We start from the raw sequence: 27,095 nt of genomic DNA on the forward strand, positions 1-27,095 counted from the left end.
ATGAGTCAACTCTTCTCATGAGGTGGCCAAAGTACTGGAGCTTCAGCTTCCGCATCATTCCCTCCAAAGAAATCCCAGGGCTGATCTCCTTCAGAATGGACTGGTTGGATCTCCTTGCAGTCCAAGGGACTCTCAAGAGTCTTCTCCAACACCACAGTTCAAAAGCATCCATTCTTCGGTGCTCAGCCTTCTTCACAGTCCAACTCTCACATCCATACATGACCACTGGAAAAACCATAACCTTGACTAGACGGATCTTTGTTGGCAAAGTAATGTCTCTGCTTTTCAATATGCTATCTAGGTTGGTCATAACTTTTCTTCCAAGGAGTAAGTGTCTTTTAATTTCATGGCTGCAGTTACCTGTGAATAAACGAGATGTGAACATCTAGTATACCATGGCATACCAGGCTCTCTTCATAAAAGGTAGAGAGCAAGGACAGTACCTAGAAGGCAATGTGGACCTGTCTATTGACTGGGCCCTTCTATTTTTCTCAGATCTGAAGCAATGAATTTCTGCCTAGACTCTTTTGAGAGCAGGAGGACTTCCTATCTTCTTCAGGATTTGGGATTACTGAATTCGGCTTCTACCCTGGCAGCAATGGCTCTTTGCCTATAGCCCAACGGAAACTGAATTGGATGCTTTTGCTTTCTAGGAGAGAAGGAGGTGGGTGGGCTTCTACGTCCATGCACCGGAAGTTGGGTGCTTGCCCAACAAGGGGTTTCTTTCCGTGTCTCTTGTCTCCATCTTTCTTGTGAAGAAGGACTTCTGATGGAGGTTTTATAGAAAAGACCTCGTGAATGAAGACAGTAGGCTCTCTTTGTTTCTGAGGCCCCTAGCTATTCTAAGGAGAAGGCAACGGCACCCCACTCCAGTACTCTTGCCTGGAAAATCCCATGGATGGAGGAGCCTGGAAGGCTGCAGTCCATGGGGTCGCAAAGAGTCAGACACGACTGAGCGACTTCACTTTCCCTTTTCACTTTCATGCACTGGAGAAGGAAATGGCAACCCACTCCAGTGTTCTTGCCTGGGGAATCCCAGGGACGGGGGAGCCTGGTAGGCTGCCGTCTATGGGGTCGCACAGAGTCGGACATGACTGAAGCGACGTAGCAGCAGCAGCAGCAGCAGCAGCGTTTCTAAACTGACATTGGCCTCAAATAATTCATTAAAATTTTACCTGATTTCCTTTTGCCCACTTGCATGCCAGCCACCTCTTTCCGCTGTTCTTCGCCAAAGGTGACAGAGTTCTGTGTTCCATCTGTCTTGGGGAGGTGTGTCTCTCTTTGGAATTCTGTTTACTTGGTTGCTTTGCAACCCCAGTTCTCTGATGGGCTCAAGTTATAATTTTAAATGTTATCCAATACTTACCTGGCAGGGGAGATACCATGATCACGAAGGTGGTTTTCCCAGGGCGAGTCTTACCCATTGCACTCCGGATGTGCTGACCCCTGCGATTTCCCCAAATGTGGGAAACTCGACTGCATAATTTGTGGTAGTGGGGAAAAAAGAAAAAAAAAAAATAAACGTTATCCAGCCATTTCTCATTATTATGCTGAATCACATTCTTCTCAGCTTTCTACATTCTAAGCCTTTTCCACCCATCCTTACTGAATATATTCTATGTGTCAGGCTTTGTTTTAGGTGCTGGAGATAGAAAGATAGACACAATACATCTGATCTCGAAAAACTTATATTCAGTGGAGAGGAGTATGACATATTATGGCATTAGGTGTAATAAGTTCTATGAAGAACAGTTAAGCAGATGAGAAAAAAACACTGATGGTATTTTTTTTTCCTTTAGTCCTTTTATGCCTCAGTTAGTGTAGATACTGTCTATATTTCATTGTACATTTTTTTATTCTGAGTAGACAATACCCTGAATCTGATACATAACTTGATAAGAAGTTATTCTCATCAGAAAGGGTATTCTGTGTCGGGTCAAACCAGTACCTAAGGACACGAAGTACAGGGCCTATAGCAATCTTGTTGTTGTTTAATCATTAAGTTGTGTCTGACCCTTTGTGACCCCATAGACTGTAGCCCACCAGGTTCCTCGGTCCATGGGATTCTCCAGGTAAGGATCCTGGAGTGGGTTGCCATTTTCTCCTCCAGGAGATCTTCCCGACCCAGGGATCAAACTTGTCTCCTGCATTGACAGGCAGATTCTTTACCACTGAGCCACCAGGGAAATAATACTTTGATTCAGTACAAGGAAGAACTTTCAGTCAGAGCTGAAACTTACTGCAAAAGTAACTTACTGTTCTGGAAGGTGATATATTTCCCTTCCTTGGAATACTTCCAGCCCTGCAAGCTTCCAACTTCCATGAGGGTATCTAACCAGACCGGCTGAGAGAACACACCTCATGGCGCCTCAAAAGCAGAAAGACAACTGCCCAAGCCTTTCCCTGGGTTCATTGGGAAGGTGCTTTCCTGCACCGCCCAGCACTGATTCCCCAGCCCTCACCTCATGGTAGGGAGGAGCAGCCCAGCTTCAGAGAAGTGATCTGACCAAGATCGCAAAGCTGGGAGGGAGCTGGCTGAACTGGGCCTGGACTCCAAAACCTGTTATCCTTGTCCTGACCCGCGGGCGACACTTACCTAGTGGCTCCAACCCACTAAGCCAAAGAGGTGCCCTTCTCCAAGTACTTAAACCCTCCAGGTAGTAATGTCAGCCAAAGGGTAGGAAAAAGCCAGCTTCTCTTCTTGGCTGCTCTCATCATATAAGACCAGTAAGCATCTTTTGCCTCAGAATTGTTATCTCTCACTGATTTACCCTGACACGGAATAATGAACTGGTTCAAAATCAGGAAGGGAGTACAGCAAGGCTGGATATTGTCACTCTGCTTATCAACTTATATGCAGAGTTCAGTTCAGTCGCTCAGTCGTGTCCAATTCTTTGCGACCCCATATACTACAGCACACCAGGCTTCCCTGTCCATCACCAACTCCTGGAGCTTGCTCAAACTCATGTCCATCGAGTTGGTGATGCCATCCCACCATCTCATCCTCTGTCCTCCCCTTCTCCTCCTGCCTTCAATCTTTCCCAGCATTAGGGTCCTTTCCAATGAGTCAGTTCTTCACATCAGGTGGCCAAAGTATTGGAGTTTCAGCTTCAGCATCAGTCCTTCCAATGAATACTCAGGATTGATTTCCTTTAAGAGGGACTAGTTTGATCTCCTTGCAGTCCAAGGGACTCTCAAAAGTCTTCTCCAACACCACAGTTCAAAAGCATCAGTTCTTCGGTGTTCAGCTTTCTTTACATTCCAACTCTCACATCCATACATGACTATACATACAGAGTACATCATGTGAAATGCCAGGCTGGATAAAGCACAAACTGGAATCAAGATTGCCAGGAGAAATATGAATAACCTCAGATATGCAGATTACACCACCCTTAGGGCAGAAAGTGAAGAAGAACAAAAGAGCCTCTTGATGAAAGTGAAAGAGGAGAGTGAAAAAGTTGGCTTAAAACTCAGCATTCAGAAAACTAAGATCATGGCATCTGGTCCCATCACTTCATGGGAAATAGATTGGGAAAAATGGAAACAGTGACAGGCTATTTTCTTGGGCTCCAAAATCACTGAGGATGGTGACTGCAGCCATGAAATTAAAAGATGCTTGCTCCTTGGAAGAAAAGCTATGACAAACATAGAGAGTGTATTTAAAAGCAGAGACATTACTTTCCCAACAAAGGTCTATATAGTCAAAGCTATGGTTTTTCCAATAGCCATGTATGGGTGTGAGAGTTGGACCATAAATAAGGCTGAACGCTGAAGAATTGATGCTTTCGAACTGTGGTGTTGAAGACTCTTGAGAGTCCCTTGGACAGGAAGGAGATCAAACCAGTCAATCCTAAAGGAAATCAACCCTGAAAATTCATTGGAAGGACTGAAGCTCCAATACTTTGGCCACCTGATTAGAGCTGACTCATTAGAAAAGACCCTGATGCTGGAAAAGATCAAAGGCAGGAGGAGAAGGGGGCAGCAGAGGATGAGATGGTTGGATGGCATCACCAACTCAGTGGACATGAGTCTGAGCAAATTCCAGGAAAGCGTGAAGGACAGGGAAGCCTGGCCGTGCTGTAGTCCATGGGTTGCAAAGAGTCCGACACGACTTAGCAACTGAACAATAATTGATATACCCAAAGTGAAGTCTCTCAGTCGTGTCCGAGGCAAGTGGCAAAGGAGAAAACTTGAGGGCGAGGGCCTCCCTTCCGTTTCCCGATGCCCGAGGGAAGGATTTTCTCTAGTTTTAATATATTTATTTATTTTGCCCCAAGATAATGCTGAGGCCTGGGGCAAAATAAATATATTAAAAGGTGACTAGAGAAAATCCTGCCCTCGGGCATTGGGAAACGGAAGAGAGGCCCTCGCCCTGCAAGTTTTCTCCTTTGCCACTTGGAGTGACAGGTTCTGCCGCCCGACTGTGGCCGAGGAAGGACTGCGTCATCTGAGGCGGTGGTGCCTCGGGCAGCCGTGAGCGCCCGCATAAACCTGACCCAGGTCCGCCTGCGACAAGCACCGCCTACAGCCAAAGCCAGGTAAGGGCCTGGAGGCGTGCGAGCTTCCCTACGCATGCGCATACCGCGCTGGGGCGGGGCTTGAGCGAGCGACACGAGGAGCGCGTGCGCGGCGGCGGTGGGTGGGGCCAGGGCGGGGCCGTCGAGAGGCGGGGTCTGAGCTTCCCCGGCAGCCCCGCCCCTCGATCGGCGTCTACCCCCGGGAGGCTGCAACCGCTGCAGCTCTGCCCTTCCCGGTTGGCGGGGCCAGCTGCGCCCCGGTTCTTGGGTGATCATGGGGGACCCCAGCAAGCAAGACATCCTGACCATCTTCAAGCGCCTCCGCTCGGTCCCCACCAACAAGGTAACGGCCGCCAGGAGTGTTCAGACTCGCCTGGCATCCCTGCGGGATCCCGCGGACGGCCCCTAAGGCGCCAGTGGCCGCGGCCGCGGGGAGGAGGAGCCGGCCCGGCCTGTGTGACACGTCGCACTGTGCGGCCGCAAAGGCTGGGCCTGGCCTGGGTCCGGTCGGTGCGCTGCCCTCCCCGCTTCAGCAAGGGAGGGGCGGGGGAGGGGGCGCACACGCCAATGTCCAAGGCTGGGTGGACACCGGGGAGGTCGGGGGGGGGGGTGGGGGGAGCATCTGGGGGTCCCAGGGGCGTACGGGGCCTGGGAGCTTACGGGGAGGCAGAGGGGGCTTTGAGGTGGCAGCAGAGTGGACACTTGTGTTCCTGAGAGAACTAGGGGCGACCTGAGAGAGGGCTGGAGGGGAGGGGGCCATACACGGGGCTCCCGCGATTGGGGGCGGACCCCGCAGGTCACCTGTGACCCAGCCAGGAAGTAGGCACCGGGTCAGAAACTCCAGCTGGTAGCGCTGGGCAAGCTGAACGTGCCCCCTCCCCACCTTCGAGCTCACCTCTGAGTCTCCCCAGAGGCACCAGTTGGAGGCTGGTTGGTGCCCTGTGTCCTTTGGTGGGAGCCTCAATCTCCGTGTCTCATGAAGCTGCTCAGTAGTTGCTGCTAAGTGACTTGGAGCTCTCTCGCTAAGAAATCCCCTCAGAGACTCTTTCCCTTCCTTCCCTTTGGGTCTCCTTGGGGATTGGAGTTTTCCTTTTTTTCTTCATCTCATGGGCCGTTTCCCACCCCTATGACTCTTAGCACTTTTTGCGACTGGCTAGAGATGGGATGACGCATCAGGCTAAATGATACCCACGGTGAGGATCACAGGTTGGTGTGGAACCTGGCCGGTGCAAAGGGCGGTCATGTCAGCATGGACTCTCCCCTCTTCTCCGTGACTGTTCTGCCTGGCCCCCACTGCCACCTCCAAAGTGAACAGCTGTTAACCAGCATGGTCATGAGCCTCGACAGGATGGCACAGAAAGTCCCAGAGTTTTACAACATGTAGATGTCTTTCAGTCCAAGTGGAGGGGAGCCAGTATTTTTATAGCCTAAGAGAAATACAAAAGGAAGCCATTTGTTGGAGGTGATATCTGACGAATGTAAGAAAGACCAGAGGAGGAAGGTTCCAGGAATTCTCCAGTGCCGATTTCTTTGCTGTTTTCTTGATTTTCAAATTTCTGTGAATCTGTTTATAAAGAGTGGTTGCTGTAAACTAGACAAGATAAAGGTCTAGAGTTAGCAGAGTAGGAACCATGTATTCTTGTCTGCTTTATCTCAGAAACACAACATATGTTCTCATTGACTGAACTCATCAACAGGAAGGTGCCCCTTTTAAATAAAAAGTCAGTGTCTTTATACCAAGAACGCTTTTGAAGGACATGTGTGGGCTTGCCTATAAATTGTTGTCCAGACCCTGTGACTTCCTGTCACTTTGAGCAGATTACTTGACCACTTTGTGCCTTTTTTCCCTCATCTAAAAATGGGGCATGAGCCGAATCTAATTTAAAGAGTTATTGTGAGGATTAAATGAGAAAATCCAAGAAAAACACTTGGAGTAGTACCTGTATATACTGGCCTTCGATACATATCAGCTATTTTTGTTATTATTATTTTAACTGTGAACAACACACCTGTAAAAAAAACGTATATATTCTGTAGTAGGGCTAATAAAAGCATTGAGCAAAAATAGTTTGTGGTAGTGTTCCACGGTGTGGTACTACATTCCTTGACTAGGACTTTTTATTTATTTGACTGTTAGTAATAAACCATCGGGCTTCCCTTGTGGCTCAGCTGGTAAAGAATGCGCCTGCTATGCGGGAGACCTGGGTTCAATCCCTGGGTTGGGAAGATCCCCTGGAGAAGGGAAAGGCGACCCACTCCAGCATTCTGGCCTGGAGAATGCCATGGACTGTATAGACCATGGGGTCGCAAAGAGAATAAATCATTGGGCTTCCCAGGTGGTGCTAGTGGTAAAGAGCTGCCTGCCGAGGCAGGAGACATAAAAAACGCAGTTTCCATCCCTGGGTCAGGAAGATCCCCTGGAGGAGAGCATGGCAACCCACTCGAGTGTTCTTGCCTGGAGAAGCCCATGGACGGAGGAGTCGGGCGGGCTACGGCCCATCAGGTTGCCCAGAGTTGAACACAACTGGAGCAACTTAGCGTGCACACACGCACAATAAACCTGTACCTAGGCAAAGATGAAAACTAGTTATACTGATGTGGAAGAATTAATCAGCATTTTTAAAACGAGAAGGTTAAAAAGAGCTCTAAGACACATGACACAGGAAAGATACTTAAAAACACTTTGGTTTATTTTTAGAATGCGGCATCCCGCTGCTCCCTCTCTGTGTATGGTGAATATTTACTCTGGGTCAAAGGTTTACCTCAAAGGGTCAGTTTTCTAGTTTGTTAAATCCCTCCCATCTCAGCTGTTCCTTGATGTTACATTGATTGTTTGAGTTATTCATTCAACAAATACCAGTTAAGCACCTGCAGTGCGCCGGGCACTGCAAAGCACTGAGGATGCGCCGATGGGAAAGGGACAGGTTGCCGCCTTTTTGGAGCTAGTGGTCCTGTGTCTCGAGGACAGATCAAGGGCTGCCTGGTCTGGAGAGAGGCAGTGCAGTGAGGGGGTGAAGAGCGTGCTCGAGGGCAGACGGCCTGTCTGGGCTCTCATCCCTCTGATACTACTTCTTGGCTATGACCCTTCACTTCATATTTCCTTAGTTTTCTCTAACATGGGGATGAAGAATGGCTTTATAAACTTCGCAGGTAACTTGAAACATGCAAAGTGAACATGGAGGGCTCTTGTTGGAAAAGTATTAAGAATTTCAAGATGGCACAGCAGAGCACTAACCACTCATGGGCCCTTCTGCGTGCCATGAGGGCCCCGTGTGAGTTAATGCATGGATCACACACGCCTAGAAGCTGGCCCTGATGGGGATAAGAAAAGTGCCTTCTTATATGGTTGTTAGAAAGATTCTGTTGACTAGCAACAATGCCTGGCATGGAACATATTAGCTGTGATTTCTATAGTAATTATTATTTTCACACAAGAGGAAACAAACTGCTAGTCCAAAATTATTTTTATTACCATAAGAGCTGATATTTTGCTTAGAAAACCATATCTCCACTTTGGTGTGTCATTGTTGTTCAGTTGCTAAGTCGTGTCCAACTCTTTGTGACCCCATGGATTGCAGCACTCCAGGCTTCCCTGTCCTCCACCATCTCCCAGAGTTTGCTCAAATTCATGTCCATTAAGTCAGTAGTGCCATTCAACTGTCTCATCCTGTCGTCCCCTTCTCCTCCTGCCTTCAATCTTTCCCAGAATCAGGGTCTTTTCCAATGAGTTGGCTCTTTGCATCAGGTGGCCAAAGTATTGGAGCTTCAGCTTTAGCATCGAGTCCTTCCAATGAATATTCAGGGTTGATTTCCTTTAGGATTGACCGGTCTGATCTCCTTGCTATCCAAAGGACTCTCAAGAGTTTTCTCCAAGACCACAATTCAAAAGCATCGATTCTTTGGCATTTTGGTTTACGGTTGCATATCAAAGCACAGTGGAGTCCCTGTTCCAGCAGGAGAACCAAGGCAGTACTTGTGAGAGCCAGGCTGAGATTTCTAGCTGCCCTCTGACCTTAGCCTCCACAGGTCACGGCCTTGGCTCAGGAGCTCCTCAACCACCTGTGTTTGCATTGAGTCCGTGCTTTGTATCAGGCTCAACGCTCAGAGCTCAGCTCAAGCAAGTAAGGCCCCAGCCCTCATGGAGCTACATTCTTAGTTGGTAGCTCAGGAAGATGCTGAGGCCGCTTGTTAAAAACCCTGATGCCATCTTTTCACAGCCAGCCTTGCAGCCACCTCAGGAGTGATTCTCGGACTTGCCTGCTCTGGGCTGTGTGCTCCCAGCCTCTGCATCTCCCTGCACAGGGCCATTTTCCTGCACAGGCCTTTGCCACTTACTGCCCTTTTAGACTCTATTCTTGATGTCCCAAATGCCACTTGTACCCTGTCTAGAAAACTTTGCATCCTATCCTTGCTTTCTGAGGTTCAGCATTATAACTAGTGTCGTCTTTCCTGCCAGGACTCCTAGACTGCTGTGAGCTCTGCAGGCCACCTTTGCATGTCACTCCGTGTGTGCCAGGGGCTTCCCGATAGTGGCAGCTGTTGGCTGAGTGAATGAGGAATTACAGTGGCCTCTCGCAGGGGGATGGCACCTTTGGCAGAGTCGGTCCCACTGTGTGGCAGCCCACTAGAAGGGATTCCTTACTCTAATGGCTGGTATCCCAGGGCGTCTTCATTTTCATGTCCCGGGTGGTCCTAGTGGTAAGAAATCCACCTGCCAATGCTGGAGACACAAGAGACTTGAGTTTGATCCCTGGGTCGGGAAGATCCCCTGGAGGAGGGCCTGGCAACCCACTCTAGTATTCCTGCCTGGAGAATCTCCGTGGACAGAAGAGTCTGGCGGGCTCCAGTCCATGGGATCGCAAAGAGTCGGACATGACTGAAGCGGCTTAACATGCACGCATTTCTCCTACATTGGCGGCCTGTTGGGGGGAAGGGGGTGGGACTCAGCGTTTGTGGAATCAGTGCCACCATCCATTTCTTAATACGTCAGGCTCTGCCACGGCGTCTGGCATACAGCAGGCAATCAACAAACACCGAAGTGAATGACCGGTGTCTCTCATGTCAACTGTCACCCCTCCGCCACTATTCCCATAGGCTTCATGTGAACCTGTCACCGTGAAGGGCTTTGGAAAATCCTCGCGTGTTTTCACGCTTGTATTGCCCTCAAGAGGCCAGAAGCCAGATCTCTCTTCATGGTTAAACTTGGAACAACCTTCACAGAGGGGGCTATGCCTGAAAAGCATATCTGAAATTTGGGAGCTTTTAAAAAAACCTCCTTTTCATGGAAATTTTACTATTCTGTTGTTCTGGTTTTAATTCATTACAAATATTAATTGCCTGACAAGCACTGTGTATTTTAGAATACTTTTATGTTTCATTATTAGATGAAGAATGTTTGACTCCAGTCAGTGTTGAGGGGGCTGGCGATAATTTTTGAACTGGTGCTATTTTTTACAAATTGTTCATTTGATTAATATATTTACTGAATGCTTAGTGTGGGTACATCACTATTTTTTCAGGCTCTGTGGGAGATAAAAAAATACACAGAAAACATTGATTGAGCTCTCACCACGTCTGGGCTCTGTGCTGATGAGGGAGGAGGGGTCCCCAGGACCCCGTAGGAGTGCCAGGCACCCTCTGGGCAGGAGGGGGCATACTCAGTGGGCGTGAGCTGTGTGTCTGTTATAAAAGTGGCCTGCAGAGAGTGGAGGGGGCAGAGGTCGTGAAGGACACAGCGTTCCACGCAGCGATAGCTCTCCATATCAGTATCCTCTGCAGAACTCAGCATCTTAAAACAACAAGCACAACTCGTCTCACACAGCTTTTGAAGGCCAAGAATCTTCGGGGAGAGGGGGCTCAGCTGGTGAAAATTCGGGTTTCTTTTTTTCTTTCCTGGAAAATCTATTATTAGTGGAATTCTTAACAGTCCTGTTGTTCCGACTCTAATTAATCAGTAGGATTAATTTCCATGACAAGCATGGTGTCTGTGCGCCTGTTATCAGATGAAGATTGACAACTTGCGTCATCGTTGAGGCTGGAGGTTCAGGGCCTCTCATGAGGTTGCAGCCACTGAAGGCTGGGGCTTCTACTCCAAGCTCACCCACGCGGCGGTCAGCCGGCCTCCGCTTCCCACTGGCTGTCGGACTGAAGGCCTCGGTTCCTCCCCACGTGGGTCTCTCCACTAGGCTGCCCAGTGACCTCCGGACATGGCAGCTGCTGTCCCGCAGAGCCAGGGATCCAGGGGAGAGGGAGCCGGAGAGAGAAAGGAAGCCGCAGGGCCTTTTAGGACCGAACCCGGAAATGACGCACCAGCACGTCTGCCGTATCATTGGTCACACAAGTCTCCTGGGCAGAGTGAGGCTGGAGATTACATGAGGGTTTAGGACCAGGATTTGGGATTCCCTGGTGGCTCAGACGGTAAAGCTGCTGCTGCTGCTGCTGAGTCGCTTCAGTCGTGTCCGACTCTGTGCGACCCCATAGACGGCAGCCCACCAGGCTCCCCCGTCCCTGGGATTCTCCAGGCAAGAACACTGGAGTGGGTTGCCATTTCCTTCTCCAGTACATGAAAGTGAAAAGTGAAAGCGAAGTTGCTCAATCGTGTCTGACTCCTAGCAACCCCATGGACTGCAGCCCACCAGGCTCCTCCGTCCATGGGATTTTCCAGGCAAGAGTACTGGAGCGGGGTGCCATTGCCTTCTCTGAGACGGTAAAGCATCTGCCCGCACGGTAAAGCATCTGCCTGCAATGCGAGAGACCTGGGTTCGATCCCTGGGTTGGAAAGATCTGGAGAAGTGAAGTGAAGTGAAAGTCGCTCAGTTGTGTCCGACTAACTCTTTGCAATCCCATGGACTATACGGTCCATGGAATTCTCTAATCCAGAACCCTGGAGTGGGTAGTCTTTCCCCTCTCCAGGGGATCTTCCCAACTCAGGGATCGAACCCAGGTCTCCTGCATGGCAAATGGATTCTTTACCAGCTGAGCCACAGGGGAAGCCCCACCCTGGAGAAGGAAATGGCAACCCACTCCAGTACTCTTGCCTAGAAAATTCCATGGATGGAGGAGGCTGGTGGGCTACAGTCCATAGGGACGCAAAGAGTCGGACACAACTGAGCGACTTTGCTTCACTTAGGACCAGGAGCGCAGGATCCCAGGGGCATCTTGGAGTCTGGCTACCACGCTCTCTGCCTCCTCTGGTTGAGGAGGAAAGAAACATGCGTGAACACCTGCCATCTAGTGGAGAGTCACTGCCCAGGAGGCTGTAAGGCGTTGGGCGTTTCCAGCAGGATATTCCTGTCTAGTGTTTGTTCACGTGACGGGGGAGGAGCCCCGTTGATGCTTCATGCATGCGTCGTATTTGAGATGATAAACACACCTGAGTTCACTACACATACCGCCGAGTGTTATAATAACCTGTATGTGTTCTTCAACTCTTTGTGACCCAATGGACCATAGTCCACCAGGCTCCTCTGTCCATGGGATTTTCCCAGCAAGAAATACCGGAATTGCCATTTCCTCCTCCAGGGGATCTTCCTGACCCAGAGGTGGAATTCGTGTCTCCTGCACTACAGATGGATGCTTTACCACTGAGCCACCAGGGACGTGTTATAATAGATATACAGTAACATGTAATTTATTATGTAATTAATGCATTGTATTAATATTTCTATTTATATAATATGTGTAATATAATAATATCATCATAAATGAAGCAGAAATTTGAACCTTTTAAAAAAAATCGAGGTGAGATTTTTTTCTAATAGCCAGTTTGTTTATTTATTTATTTTTGGCTGTATCGCATGACTTGTGGGGTCTTAGTTCCCTGAACATGGCTTGAACCCAGGGCCCAGCAGTGAAAGCGTTGAGTCCTTATCACTGTACCACCAAGGAATTCCCTGTAATAATCAGTTTAAATTGTGAGGCTTAAGCAGTTTTCAAGCCAGATCCTGTTATTGTCCTGTAGGATGGCTGATCTGGCAAATAAGAATCGATTGGTGACTGAGTTTTGAACTTTTCTTTCAGGTGTGTTTTGACTGTGGTGCCAAGAACCCCAGCTGGGCCAGCATCACCTACGGGGTATTCCTGTGCATTGACTGCTCAGGGGGCCACCGGTCCCTGGGCGTCCACCTGAGTTTCATCCGGTAAGGGGGCCTCTCTCCTGGGGGCGGGGGTGAGTACAATGTTCCATGGGTCTCTCTCCCCTTTTTCTTTACGTTTGCTTTGCCGTCAAGTAACAAGAGAGGTAGGTTGAGTCATGGAGATTTGAGTCTATACTTAACTGAGTAAACTGGGAAAATGAGTAATTTTCTATTCAGTTGCTGTTCTGTAGAGCCCGGCCCAAGAGCCAAGGCAGTGGTGTTGAAGACACAGTCGGAATCTAGGGTCTGAGGCAGGGTCCCAGGGTCTAGGGTCCTTTTCCTTTGTTGTCGTGTTCAGTCGTTCAGTTGTGTCTGATTCTGCGACCCCACGGACTGCAGCACACCAGGCCTCCCTGTCCTTCACCATCTCCTGGGGTTTGCTCAAGCTCATCTCCATCGAGTCGGTGATGCCATCCAACCGTCTCATCCTCTGTCGCCCCCTTTTCCTTTTTTACCTTCTGATAATTAGCAGCACGTGGGAGTCTTGCTCTGACCCCTCCTGGGTGGAGGGGGTTTCTGTCTGTCCATCACTCCTTCAGCTATAGTTACTTAAGTCAGGGGGACCCTCGGAGCTGGGTTACGCCTCTAGCATAATCCAACAGCTCAGGCTCCCAAGGACATTAATAGAGCTGGAGGGAATGATTGTTGTATGAAAGATGTGTGCAGTGTGAAGCCTTTTTTCTTAATCTGCACATATGTGTTGTCTGGGCTCCTCTAGGGATTACCTGTCTCTACTCTGACCCTCTCTGGGGGCTTTGTGGGTACTAAAGATACCCCACGTTCCAGTGGGAAGCTGGGATGTGCCCTTGTGTGAAGTTAAATACATTGAGATAAGGATCCCCAGGCAGGCTCCGGGCTTGCAAGCCAAACAGGACGTGCACTCAAGCAGTCCTGGCCTCTGCAGGGCACCCCTGTGGCTCAGATCTCCCCAGGGCTGGCCTCCCCTGGTCAGTTCACCTGTTTCCCTGCCTGTTAGGACTTAAGGACTACATTGATCCTACAACATGATTACCACAAAGAGTATTTGTTCCCGTAGACTAACCTATTAATATTATAATTTTTTACTATATTAACCTAAAAAGCTTTCTTTATATGCTCTCATGAATTCTTTTTCTCAGAAATCAGTTTATAAGAGCTGCTGCTGCTGCTGCTAAATCGCTTCAGTCGTGTCCGACCCTGTGTGACCCCATAGACAGCAGCCCACCAGGCTCCTCTGTCCCTGGGATTCTCCAGGCAAGAACACTGGAGTGGGTTGCCATTGCCTTCTCCAATGCATGAGAGTGAAAAGTGAAAGTGAAGTCGCTCAGTCGTGTCTGCCTCTTCACGACCCCATGGACTGTAACCTACCAGGCTCCTCCGTCCATGGGAGCAGAATGCATTAAATATTATAGCTGTTTTAACTCCATAGGCAATGATTTAGGGAAGGGAATTCTCTTGTGTGTTCTTCTTATACTTTCTTTTTCCTTAGATGCGGGATATTTTTTAACACACTCTCCGGTCCTCATATCTTTCTCAAATGTGGAGGGATGTGGTTGCCACGGCAAGTGTATCTGCGTGTACTTTCCCCCCCCAGGTCGATTGTCACCAGGTAACACATGGTGACCCACTCTGCCCAGAGCTCCAGATGCCCAAACTCTGTGTGCAGTTGGCTCTCCTCCTCTCTGTTCGGCCCCACCCACCAGAGCGGGCCCTCCCTTTTCCCCACCACACAGCACACTGCCAGTTTAAACCATCCCAGGAAACGAGGTGGCTTTCTGACGTGTCCCCCGCTGAGGGAAGGGCTGACTGAGAGCCTGACAAGACTGGACAGCAGGGTCTCTTTGGGCTGTTGCAGATTTAATCACCACCCTTGGAAAAGTTAGATAAATATAACCGGGTGAATCACGATGCTTGTACATGATTCAAAAACAGCCATTAAGGGGAAAAAAATCTCTGTATGTATAACTGAGGGCAGCAGTCGAGGATTGGGGCAGGAGAAAGTCAAGGATGATAAGGGTATTTAAGGATTTTTTTTTCAGAGGTGGAGGGCTGCTCTTTAAACATTTTTCGTTGATTTAAAAAAAAAAATTACAAACATTAGTTCATTGGGAAAAAATAATCCAAACAGTCCTAGAGTAGGAAGTGAAAGTTCCTCCTCTAGAACTCCCTTCCCTCTTTTTCTCTCCCGATGCGAACCGGCCACACATCACGTGCGTGTGTGCGCACACACACACACACACACACACACAAAGTCTCATTTCCTGGGCATGAACATATTAACAGTTTGGTGTGGGTGGAATGTTTATTTATAAGAGCTATGTTTTGGGTTTTTTTAAAGTAGAATTTCAAGTCAATAAGTTTGCAAAGGAAAAAAATCGTGAACTCTGGCTTTTGCCAAGCAAAAAGGGAAAGGGAGGTTAGGCATCTGCGGAAATGGCCAACTGCTGGGAGCCGCCAGCAGCGTGGACCTGGTGTGGCCCCACCCCCCCACCCCAGGCCCAGAGCTCTGCCCCCAAGGCCTGTGACACCAGGCCTCCCAGAGCTCCCCTCTGGCTCTGTTTCTTCTCTAGTTCACCATTAAGTGTTTCACAAGCCACGGGAGGTGCAGGGGGCCTCAGCCTTACGTCACCGTGGTTGGGCTGGGGCCATAAATACAACATAAATAGTAAGGTGGTCTATACAGAGCACTGACAGAAACAGCGTCTCCTTCCGCGTGGAAAATTAGGCAAAGTTTAAACAGAAGGTAGCCACAGCGAACTTCAGAGGCCTGGTGCGACTTTGATAACGGAGAGACAAGGAGGGCAGCACTCGAGCAGTAAGAAAAAGTCTAGAGGGAACTCTCAGGTGGTCCAGCGGCTAAGACTCTGTGCTCCGAGTGCAGGGGGCCCAGGTTCAACCCCTGGTCGGGGAACTGGATCCCACAGGTCGCAGCTAAGAGGCTTCCCCGGAGGCTCGGTGGTAAAGAATCAGCCTGCAATGCAGGAGACATGGGCTCGATCCCAGGGTCAGGAAGATCCTCTGGAGAAGGGAAATGGCAACCCACCACTGTATTCTTGCCTGGGAAGTCCCATGGACAGGAGAGCCTGACCGGCTGCAGTTCATGGGGTCGCAAGAGTCAGACCTGAGTTAGCGACTAAATCACCACTGCCGCCACTGCAACTAAGACCCGTAGCAGCCAAATAAATAAGCAAAAGAAAAGGTGTAGAGATGGAAAAAAGTGAAATGTCTGGTAGCTATTTTTTAATGCATAGGAAAATGAGGAGACGTTAGATTCAGAGGGGAAGGTCTCCGTGACCTTGGCAGGGTCTTGACTGACTGCCAGGCTGGGAGCTGGAACGTTATACTCCTGAGGCCCATGAGGGGTGCACTCGGGGGGGGAAGACTGACGTGGGCCTGGGCACAGTGGGCGCCCTGAGGTTCAAGAGGAAGTGCTGGGTGGGCCCTGAGAGTGAGGACGCTGGAGCTTGGCTACCGGGGGTCTGAATCTTGCTGCCATCCCTTACTAGCTCCGGGTGTGCTCCTTACCTCTCTGTGTCTCCGTCTTCTTCCCTTGAAAGTGGAGATGAGAAGGCTTATACTCTTCCTAGGGCTTTGGCAGGAGTGAGCAAATGAACTCGCATGGATCCTGGCACGTGGCAAGCCGCCAGCTTGTTGACAATGATCAGATCTGAATTATCTGGGTGCCAGCTTAGTGAACGCAAGAGGAGAACCTTTTTATGTTAGCTTAGAAAGGCAACATCTCCTGTGACCTTGAATTAGCCCATCAAGCCAGTTATAAACAAACGGCTGCCTGAAAGCCGTTGCTGGGCTTGTCTGTGAGAGTCTAGATTACCAGTTAAGGTGTAATTTACTCCACTTAAAATTGTCGATTACATGATAACTTTGTCATGTTTATTTGTGAGATTCATTCTGATTTCATAAGTTTCTGAAATCCATTTAAATGCTCTACTTACAAAAAAAAAATACTGGTTACAGCAGCCATCAGTGAAGCTAATTCATGCAGTTTTTAAGGCAGTTATGTGTTGACATATAAGGATTACAGAAGTTGTGGGAAACCTGTTTTTCCATTGACCTAATTTGTTAACAGAAGCTATTTTGTTAAAGTGACACTAATTCTCCAACTTCTCTTGCTTTCCTTGCTTTACTTTTTATTAGCACTGTCATAGACCCTTGCCTTTTCCACTTCTCTTAATCTAAATCAAAGGTGAGATACAACCTACAGGGAGTCACCTCCTCCTATAGGAATGGGAACTGACAAGCAGTTCGAGTGGCCTCTTAAGGTTGACTATATTCAGAGTCCAGTACCATCAACGTTTTATTTTGAAATTCCAATGTTGGCAGAGAAAATCCCTGTCAGGTCAGTTTAAACACAATCAGTTCTTCCTTTTATTTCTAAGAAATATAGATATAGAAATATTTGGCTTGGGGACTTCCCTGGTGGTTCAGTGGTTAAAACTCTGAGTTTCGAGTGCAAGGGGTGCAGGTTTGATTCCTGGTCCAAGAACTAAGATCCTACATGCTATGAGGTGTGGCCAAAAATAGATAAATAAAATACAAATACCTTTGTATAAAAAAAATGAAATACTTGGTGTTTTTTTTTAAGATAGTTTACGATTAAAAGTTGTGAGGTAGGTTAGCAAATCTGAGTACTTATAGCCTCAATTTTAGGACTTTTAAAAATATTTAAAGTGAGGTACCTAGTATGTGCCTGTGCTAGGAGTTGAGAGAAAAATATGGGGTGTTCCTGTCTTCTGGAGCTTGCTGCTTATAACAGTATGACAGAGTCACCACAGTGATGCTGGTGGTGCTGGTGATGGTGATGGTGGTGGTGATGGTGTTGGTGATGCTGGTGGTGGTGGTGATGGTGGTGGTGGTGGTGTTGGTGATGCTGGTGGTGGTGGTGATGGTGGTGGTGGTGGTGATGGTGGTGATGATGGTGGTGCTGGTGGTGCTGGTGGTGGTGCTGGTGGTGATGGTGGTGCTGGTGGTGATGGTGGTGGTGATGGTGGTGGTGATGGTGGTGATGGTGGTGGTGATGGTGGTGATGGTGGTGACAGTGATGCTCTGACTCTAATGATGGTGATGATGAGAATTTTAGCCATATGGTATTGACCATGAGCCAGCACCTTTCCAATATTAGCTTATTTAATTTCTGTAAGAGTGAAATAGATACTACTATAATTATCCCTACTTTACAGATGAGGAAAGTAAGATGCAGAGAGGTTAAGTGATTTCCCCAAGGCCATGCAGCTTGTAGTTACAGAGTAGAGATTTGCACTTTAAAGCTCCCTCCAGAGATAGTGCTGTTGACTGCCACCTTGCGTCCCAAGAGGTGGGGATGGCACCTAACTCAACCTGGGGGAATTTGAAAATGTAGTGACTAAGCAAGGTCTTTCAGAGAAAGAATTTCAGAACAATATACATAATTTAATCACCTTGCTTGGTATTTTACTTTTCATATATTACCATGAAGTCAGTTTGTCCTATGTATATTTAATAATAATATGTATTAGTATTAATCTTAAGGTAGCTATTGGCCTCAAAATAACGTCTTAATATTTACAAAAGTTAAACAATACCAATAGGCAGAGAAATAAGAGAAACAGGAAAGGCAGCATAAGAGGATATTTTTTGATGAATATGGAGCTTCTTTTCTTTTTACCTTGCCCATTAGTAAAGGATGGAGGTTCAACCTATACCCATTTCAAAATGCCCACGTTCCTTACCAGTTAGTGTGGGAAAAGCTAGTATTGAATGTAGGGACAGCCTTGTTTTTTGCTCTATGTTTATGCTCTAAAAATGCTCATAGAGCATGTAAATGCTCATAGAGCATTTTGCTCCTTGTTTATGCTCTAAACAGCCTTGTTTTGTCTATGGATTCAATAGAAAGATTTCTAATATTGTCTACAGAGATCGCTTGGTAAATTTTTATAGTTAGGGGCTATAGTTACTGCTTTTGCCTTGCTCTTAGATTATAAACAAGTCAGGTACAAGGCATGGTGGCGATAGGAAGCACACAGTTTTCACTTCAGCAACATTAAATCCTGGGTTTTCTCCCTTCCCTGATGGTGGTGATGTTGAGTGGGTCCCTTCTACTTGATAAGACTGTGAGCATCCTCCAGGCTGCTGTTAAGGGTCAAACTGGACAAATCAATAGCTGACCTGGAAAAACTCCAAACAGTACATCACTTTTCAGAGCCTTGGCTTCTAGGAAGGGTGAGAGGGTCCGGGAGCAGCTTGTACCGACTGTCATTCACCCGGGAGCCCCAGCATCCCAGAAGCATGTGTCACTGTTAACGGAAACTTAGGCTTCTTCAGGATCGTGCAGGTTGAGGAAATCTTATTCTCAGGAGTCGAATGGCTTGATCCTGGGGACGAACAGTAATAACATTTCAAAATATTTTTTTCCATTTAGATCTACAGAGTTGGATTCCAACTGGTCTTGGTTTCAATTGCGATGCATGCAAGTTGGAGGAAATGCGAATGCAGTAAGTTCACCTTAGATTTCTCGTTTTCTTCTTGTACACATGTGTGTCGCACTCGTAAAGAAGTTCAGCATTTGCATGTAAGAGTGCAGGAGGCTCTGCTGGATGGTGGGAAGACATGATGGGCTTATGAGCTGGATGACCCAGATGGCTTGTTTATCCAGAGATCTATTAGAAGCCTGATAAGCAAGAAGCCCTCGGCTAGGATACAGTGATGGACAAGATGACTGGGACTCCTCCCTTACCGGCAGAGACAGAGAGCAAGTAAAGAAGTAAATAACCAAGAAGGCAACAGGTGGTAGTGCTTGGAAGAAAAAGAAAACAGGAGTGATGATGCAGAGGAACTGGGAGGCTTCTTTGTGATAATACAGTTTTTTAATATCTGCGGGTGTCTTTTGGACTCGGATGGAATGCTTCGAGGTTCTTTTATCTCAATTTTATTTATTAAATCTACAAATTATAAAAAAGCCATTTTCCAAATCTTCAAATATAGTATGTAAATATCATGTGTCAATTTATAAACTTAGTAATTTCTCTGTAAAAGTAGCTCTTGAAGTGTTCGATTAACTTATAATAAAAGAGCAAATTTCCTTAACCCCATTTACAAACCTAGCTAAGGATCCTCAACCATTTTAAATTTCATTTACAAATTCAATATATCTGATTTCTAAAACAGTAAACTGGCAGCCTTACAAATCTAGCCAGCAAAATCTCCCTTTATATAAAATACCATTATATGTTTATAGCAGTATGCCAAAATGATATAGCTTGAGTAAGTAGAATTCCCTGAGACATACCATTAAATGTTCAAAGTATTAGAAATCAGTAAATAAAAATAAATGTATATGCATTTTTTTTTTTAGAAAGGGACTTCCCTGGTGGTCCAGCGGCTAAGACTCCTTGCCCCTCCTTGCTGGGGTCCCAGGTTTGATCACGGGTCTGGGAACTAGATCCCACACGCCCCAGTGAAGCTCCCATGTTCGGCAACTAAGACCTGGTGTAGCCAAGTAAATAAATAAAAATAAACACTCAAACTATTAGAAATCAAATTGGTGTCCATTTCAAGTACAATTTATATCGAGCTTCAATTAAACATTCAAAATTAAAATAGTCAATCTAAAAGAATAATTTTCAAAATACCAGTTTCCTTTGGATCAGTGTCTCGGCCTTTTTCTTCATTACTGTTCCCTAAGCAGAAAAATGAGATTTAAATTCATCAGTTAGCTTGTTTTAAATTTAAATTGGATTTAGTTTTCCCTAGTGAGAGAAATTAAATACCAAGGACTATGATTTTTGACAGGTAGGGGTGATCTTTGGAAGGCTACAAAGTATGGTAATAACTAAGTCGTTTTTGTTTTTCACTTTCCAAGAAACATTCCCCTGTTGAGAATGTAAGCCTTCAGTATTTCAAGCATGTGATTAGAAAACCATGCCCGTGTTCATTATGTCCACAAACTTGTTCTTCATGTTAATACTGTGGGTTCGATAGTCTCTGTCCTGTTTCCAAACCTTCGTAAGGTTGTAGGGTCCCCACCCAGCTCCAGAGAGCAGTCTCCTGTCTCAGCCAGCTGATGCAGGGGAGTGGAGGGGGCAGGTCAGTTGGTGGTCACTAAGCTCGAGCAGAAGCTTGGGTTTGAATGCCAGCTCTGCGCCTTGCTAGCCTGTGTGACGCTGGGCAGCTTGTTGGATCTCTCTGCTTCTGGCTCGTCTGTAAACAGCATGTGTCTGAGAGTGTGGCCATGAGGGTTTGATGTGATGGTATCCACCAAGAACTTGGACAGGACCTGGTACCTGTGGGCACCCAGTGCCGTTATTTGTCCCGTTGAATTCACAAAAGGATCACTCACACAGGCTTTTAATTAAGCTGCGAATGCTGTACTTCATGTCTGTACAGAGATCCTTCAGAGGTGCTGCAAGCAGAGTGCTCTAACTGTCTAAGTACCTGCTTCAGCACCTTGTCTGTGTTGTGGTCTCCACCGATGAGGAAATAGTGCTCAACAAGGAGAGGGTTAGCTTGGCTCTTACTTAACTGGTTTATCAGACATTCCAACTTAGGCAGCCCCCATGGTTAAGATTCCGAGTGCTTCCTGCTACGGCCCAGGTCCGGTCCCTGGTTCGGGAACTGAGATCCTGCAAGCCACACGGCAGAGCCTAAACACATAAATAAATCATGTCATATAGATGCAAAGAAAAGAAAAGAAAGTTCCAATTTAGTAGGACTCTACGCTGAAGGTCGATTGCACAAGTTAGACGCGGTCCTGAGTTGAAGGTGTGCGCTCAGGTAACGTTCCGCGCGATGGAGGTGCCCCAGTGGAGCATCGAGGGCCCAGTTATTTCATTCTGTGAGGCACGTCTCGTGTCTACTTTTACCAGAATATTAATGTTACGTCTGTGGAAGGTATTACTCCTTCTACAAGGAAATATTTTATAAAAATCTTTCACAGTTTAAATTATTTTGGTTTTCACTAGTATTTTCAAAAAGGCCCTTCATGGCGTGCAATAATGGTTTTGGTCACCCTGTTGGATTTAGCGCAGCTCTGCCGTTAACCCGAGTCCTTTTCTCCGCAGTCTTCCTTTTTCCATCAGCACGGGTGCGACACCAATGACACCAACGCCAAGTACAACAGCCGCGCCGCCCAGCTCTACAGGGAGAGGCTCAAGGGGCTGGCCTCCCAGGCCACCCGGAAGCACGGCACTGACGTAAGCATGGGGGCGGGGCTCCATCCTACGAACGTTCCTTTCAACAGAAAAAGTCCTTTATATCCCCAAGCGTAAAACTTCCTGGCCAGATTCTCTTACAAGGAAACAGCATGGAGCGGGTTGTCATTAGTCACCGTCCCGCTCAAAAACGTTGCCGTGAACACTACTCCACAGTCCTGCAGCATCACTTTTATTTGTCAGCTGATCAACACTGACCTCGTTTTACATGCTCTTTGTTTAAAGACACCTCTTTTAGGGAAATCCCTGGCTTTCCATTGTTCTTTATATCTATTTCTAATAATAAAAATGTGCCAATAGACTTAGGAAGAAAATAATCCATAAAGTGAAAAGTTGAAAGTTTTTTTTAACATTATAAGAATTAAATGTTCAAGCTATAACAAATATTTATAAAAAGCTGGCTGTATCATGTGACCTAACATTTTTATATTATGACTAAATACACGTGTTCATTATCTTCCCTTCCATCATGCCCCCTTTCCAGTATTTCCTAGCTCTAATAATTGGCATCATCATCATCTGCCAGGTTGCCTAAGTCAGAAATGTGGGCATCACTCTTAATTATTACCACCTTGTCGAGCTTCCCTTGTGGCTCAGCTGGTAAAGAATCTGCCCACCATGCGGGAGACCTGGGTTCGATCCCTGGGTTGGGAAGATCCTCTAGAGAAGGGAAAGGCCACCCCCTCCAGTATTCTGGCCTGGAGAATTCCATGGACTGCATAGGCCATGGGGTCGCAAAGAGTTGGATACGACTGAGCGACTTTCACTTCACTTCCATTAGTTGAGACTTCACCTTCCATTGCAGGGGAGGGCGTGGGTTCAATCCCTGGCTGGGGAGTTAAGATCCCACATACCTTGACCAAAACATGAAACAGAAGCAATAGTGTATCAGATTAAGTACTTTCAAAATGGTCCACATTAAAAAAATTTTTTTCTTAAAAAAATGAAGATACCTTCTTCAGTGGATATTGTTGACACATTGACTCTGAGCCCGTGGCCAAGGGCACTGTGGCTTGAGCTGAGTGAAGCTCATCTAACTGCGTCTCTGTGCTTAGTTACACGAGGTGGCACTTAGCACTGAGATCGGGGCCGTCGTAAATGACATATGCTAATGCAAAGCACAAAAACGTGTCAGTCGACAGACCGTAAAAAGCACCAGGAGCTGAAACATCGCACCGTGGATGACACATTCTCTGCATTTCTGCCGTGTTCAGGCAGGGCGGCAGACCTAGGGTCACAAGTTAGTTGCAGAGTAGGCGAATTCACAAACGTGGAATCCACAAAGCACGGAACGTGCACGTGGACGTGAAGTCCTTGGTCTTCCCCTTTCAGAAGTGGCTCGGGGAACTGCCTTTTGCCTTCCATAGGGCTTGGCAGCACAAGTTACTAGATCAGTGCGTTGCTAAAATGTGCTCGGAAGCCCTGACTTTATAATAGTGGAAAGTACAGATCTTTAGCGAGAGGCCTCTGGAAAGGCAGGGAACTGTATTAAATAAACCCTCGAAAGCAGGTGAAGCGCTGAGCAGTGCGTGTGTTCTGTTCCAGCTCTGGCTTGATAGCTGTGTGGTCCCGCCTTCGTCCCCGCCACCGAAGGAGGAAGATTTTTTTGCCTCTCATGCTTCTCCTGAGGTATGTGTTATGCTTTACATAGTTTTAAAGTGTGCTCCTCTGACATAAATCTTAAAGGGCGTGTATTTAAAGTGTTTCAGTTAGGACAGTCTAAGCTGCTGTAACCAACAGCCCTGAGACAGTCACTTACGGGAGAAGTAACTTTGCCAGCTGTAGTGCAGGGTCATCCAGGGCTGCTCATCTCATTGTGTGGCTCCCATCTCAGGGTCCAGAGTGGCCACTCCAGTCCATGACCTTTCCCGGCCAGTGGGAGGAGGACAGACGTCCACATCCAGGGGAGCGGTGCCCCGGCCTTTTACAGTCTAGAGGTAGCGTTGCTTCTGCTCACATCCTGCTGTCTAGAATTCAGTCCCACGCCCTGTACCCAGCTTCCTGGGAGGCAGAGGAGGTCTTACCAGGGGCCTGCCCAGTGCACTTCAGAGCTTTGCAATTGACAAAGAACAAAGACAGTTTGAAGAACTTCCCTGGCTGTCCAGTGGTTATAACTCTGCACTTCCCACAGGGGGAGTGCAAGTTTGATCCCTGTTCAAGGAACTAAGATCCCACAAGCTGCACAGTGTAACCGAAAGAAAGAATGAAGACATTTGTTTAAACCCAGATTTGAAAAGGGATTTGAATCTCATTGCCCCTGTTAGCTGTGTACATAGAACATCTCTCAAGGCTATTGCGAGAATGGACATGTGATGGAGAACTAACTGTAGGTCTGTGTGTACGTGTGGGTTGGTGTACACACACAGGGTATACAGCCTAGCTCTGTCCACTATGAGGCCTAGAGACAGAGACGCCCCAGGGCGACAGGCACACCCAGCACCCACACCCTCATTTCTAAATGCTATTCTCCAATAAAAGGAACCAGGGCTACCTTTGGAGAGGTGGCTGATCCTAGGACTGGACTTGCACAGGCAACCAGAGGTACCCAGAGGTGCTGGAAGTAAGGAGGCGCTAGGAGGCCAGGGCCGGGGGTTGGACAACGACATGGCTGAAGGTGGTCAGAGCTGGATCCGTTTGAACAACAAAAGGAATAATGATAGTACTGGGCTGTAATACAAAGAATTGGCCAATATCCACGAGTCTGTTACTGATGTAAATGGATGATTGCATAAAGGAATGGCGGGAAGGGACAGTCTTCCTTACAGAAAATTCCAAATCATGCATATACTTTCCACCCTTCAGGACGTGGGGCTTAACCCGCTCCCCTGGCATGTGGACCGGAGTTAGTGACTCACTTTTTTTGAAGTTTGTTTTTTATGACTTTCCTTGCTTTGCTGGTAACGACTTTTCTCCCCTGGCTTCAGGTGAGCAGCACAGGGTGGGCGTCAGCACAGCCAGAACCTTCTTTAACTCCGAGGAACGTGGACACACCTCCAGCAAGCAGTGAAGGTAAGACTGAGACTCGTGTTGTAGTGCTGGCCCGTGTGCCCTGGACCTCTGCGGAACTCTTAGAAAATGAGACCCCTGCATCTACCAAGAAAGATGTCCATGGTCCATTATAAAACGGGGAGAGAGGATTACTGAACATGGAGTATGTATGACCTCACTTTTGTGAAAAGTAGCCAAATCACACATGCAGTTAACACTGGAAAATGAAATTGCTGAGGATTTTTACTTTCAACTTGATACAATTTTGAAGTGACTGAACTTTTATCATGAGTAAATGTTACTTTTATAATCAGAAAAGTGAGAGTGAGAGTTGCTCAGTCACGTCCCACTCTTTACAACCCCATGGACTATACAGTCCATGGAATCCTCCAGACCAGAGCACTGGAGTGGGGAGCCTTTCCTGTCTCCAGGGGATCTTCCCAGCCCTGGGATCGAACCCAGGTCTCCTGCATTGCAGGCGGATTCTTTACCAGCTGAGCCTCAAGGGAAGCCCAAGAATGCTGGAGTGGGTAGCCTAACCCTTCTCCAGCGGATCTTCCCGACCAGGAATTGAACTGGAGTCTCCTGCACTGCAGGCAGATTCTTTACTAACTGAGCTATCTTATAATCAAAACACAAGATTCCAATTTAGAAAACTATGGGCTTCCCCGGTGGCTCAGCAGTAAAGAATCCACCTGCAATGCAGGAGACGTGGGAGACAGGGGTTCGATCCCAGGATCAAGAAGATCCCTGGAGGAGAAAATGGCAGCCCATTTCAGTATTCTTGACTGGAGAATCCGGTAGACAGAGGAGCCTGGTGGACTAGTCTATGGAGTTGCAAAGAGCTGGGCACGACTGACACAACTGAGCACACGCGCACACGTTCTGGCAATAGTTGATGTCTAATAATTCACATCTGGTGATTTTATTTTAGGATATATTTATTGTAAATCTACTTACATCACTTGCTTAAGTTTAAAAAAACGACCCGTGGATGAAAACATCGACATTTTCTGTTTTAAAATTGAGCATTTTTTGTTAGCCAGAAAATCAGTGTAAATTAACAACAACAAGGTAGCATTTTCCACCTAATCAGTGAACTGCTGGCGGGTGGGCCCCTTAGTCATGCGGGCCTGTGAGAGTCAAGCCTGGAACTGCTTTAAGGAACTTAGTGTAACAGGAAGGACCAAAGAGTCAGCAACCTCAAGATCAGGTGAGGGTCCTCAGAAGCCTTAATGGAATTCCCAACCAGGATCAGTTTTTTAGATCAACTAGAAAACTCAGCAGATTTCTTGGCAACTGAATATTCAGGTTTTCTATCATTGATGTGATTCACATTAGACTTGCCAAATGTTAACATCTGTTGGGGTATAGTACACATATGTACTAGGTATCTCAGAACAGTTTACTTTAAAACACCAGACCATAAAGTAGGATTCCAGATTATAATGATGAGGGAGACCACTAACAAAGCAACTGGATACAAAATACACTTCTATTTTAATGGACTTTTAAATTAAAATTCTTAAAGTGATAAAATATGGAGCTAAAAAGAAAAGACAGTCATTGCTCTACCTGGATAAGGTTTGTAGTACTGAACAGGTTGGATGTGTAAATATTCAAAAGCACATTTGATGAATCTGTTTTCTGCACTGATATCAATATTTTTAACTTTCAGGTGTACCAGAGCAAGGACCGAGTGTGGAAGGTCTTAGTGTACCAACAAAGGCTGCTGTAGGAGGTATGTGTTACCCTGTAGTCTGATTTAGAGGTTAATTAAGAAAAAAATGAATCCTGTCTATACATTCTGCCTAGAACTTACAATGTAATGAGATTTATTTAAACAAAAAATGCTGTTCTGTTTTGGCCAGCTTGGTGACTGTGAAACGCATTAGCCTCTGTACCTGGTGAAGGTTGCTCTTGATGCTTTTTGATTTGCTGCTTTATGTCCCAGCATAGGCAGAGGGCAGAGCAGCCACGTCATTCCTAGTTACTCAAGAACTCTTAGCATTTTCTTCCTTCTGATTTTATTGTAGGTGAACTTAATCTCTAATTTTTCATTATCAGGGAAATGTAATCTGAAATTAGTGCATATCACACTGCATTAATTGGAAAGCAACAGCTTTGGTGAAAAATAACCAAACTATTAGAAATGTTCCAGGTATTTCCATCATACATTAATAGACGTGTGGGAAGCTGAAAGCAGGTTATATGACTACTCCAGTGCATATTTAAAAGAAAGTGAAGAAAAGGAGGATTTCCGTGAATGT

At 46.9% G+C, this 27,095-nt stretch overlaps 1 protein-coding gene and 1 pseudogene across 1 annotated transcript in view; both read left to right on the plus strand.

Annotated features, from left to right (window-relative positions):
- Nucleotides 1–1,358: 1,358 nt before the first annotated feature.
- Nucleotides 1,359–1,542, plus strand: LOC120858990 (annotated as a pseudogene).
- Nucleotides 1,543–4,695: 3,153 nt separating this feature from the next.
- Nucleotides 4,696–27,095, plus strand: part of ARFGAP3 (ADP ribosylation factor GTPase activating protein 3) — a 50,498-nt gene continuing 28,098 nt past the window's right edge. The window contains exons 1-7 of the mRNA XM_040233158.1: nucleotides 4,696–4,863; nucleotides 12,540–12,658; nucleotides 19,050–19,122; nucleotides 21,688–21,819; nucleotides 23,383–23,466; nucleotides 24,762–24,846; nucleotides 26,504–26,566. Coding sequence (XP_040089092.1) covers nucleotides 4,795–4,863; nucleotides 12,540–12,658; nucleotides 19,050–19,122; nucleotides 21,688–21,819; nucleotides 23,383–23,466; nucleotides 24,762–24,846; nucleotides 26,504–26,566 — 625 coding nt within the window. The 5' untranslated portion in view covers nucleotides 4,696–4,794. The remainder of the gene's footprint in view (nucleotides 4,864–12,539; nucleotides 12,659–19,049; nucleotides 19,123–21,687; nucleotides 21,820–23,382; nucleotides 23,467–24,761; nucleotides 24,847–26,503; nucleotides 26,567–27,095) is intronic.

This window comes from Oryx dammah, unplaced genomic scaffold (assembly GCF_014754425.2).
Source record: "Oryx dammah isolate SB20612 unplaced genomic scaffold, SCBI_Odam_1.1 HiC_scaffold_29, whole genome shotgun sequence".
Taxonomy (NCBI): Eukaryota; Metazoa; Chordata; class Mammalia; order Artiodactyla; family Bovidae; genus Oryx; species Oryx dammah.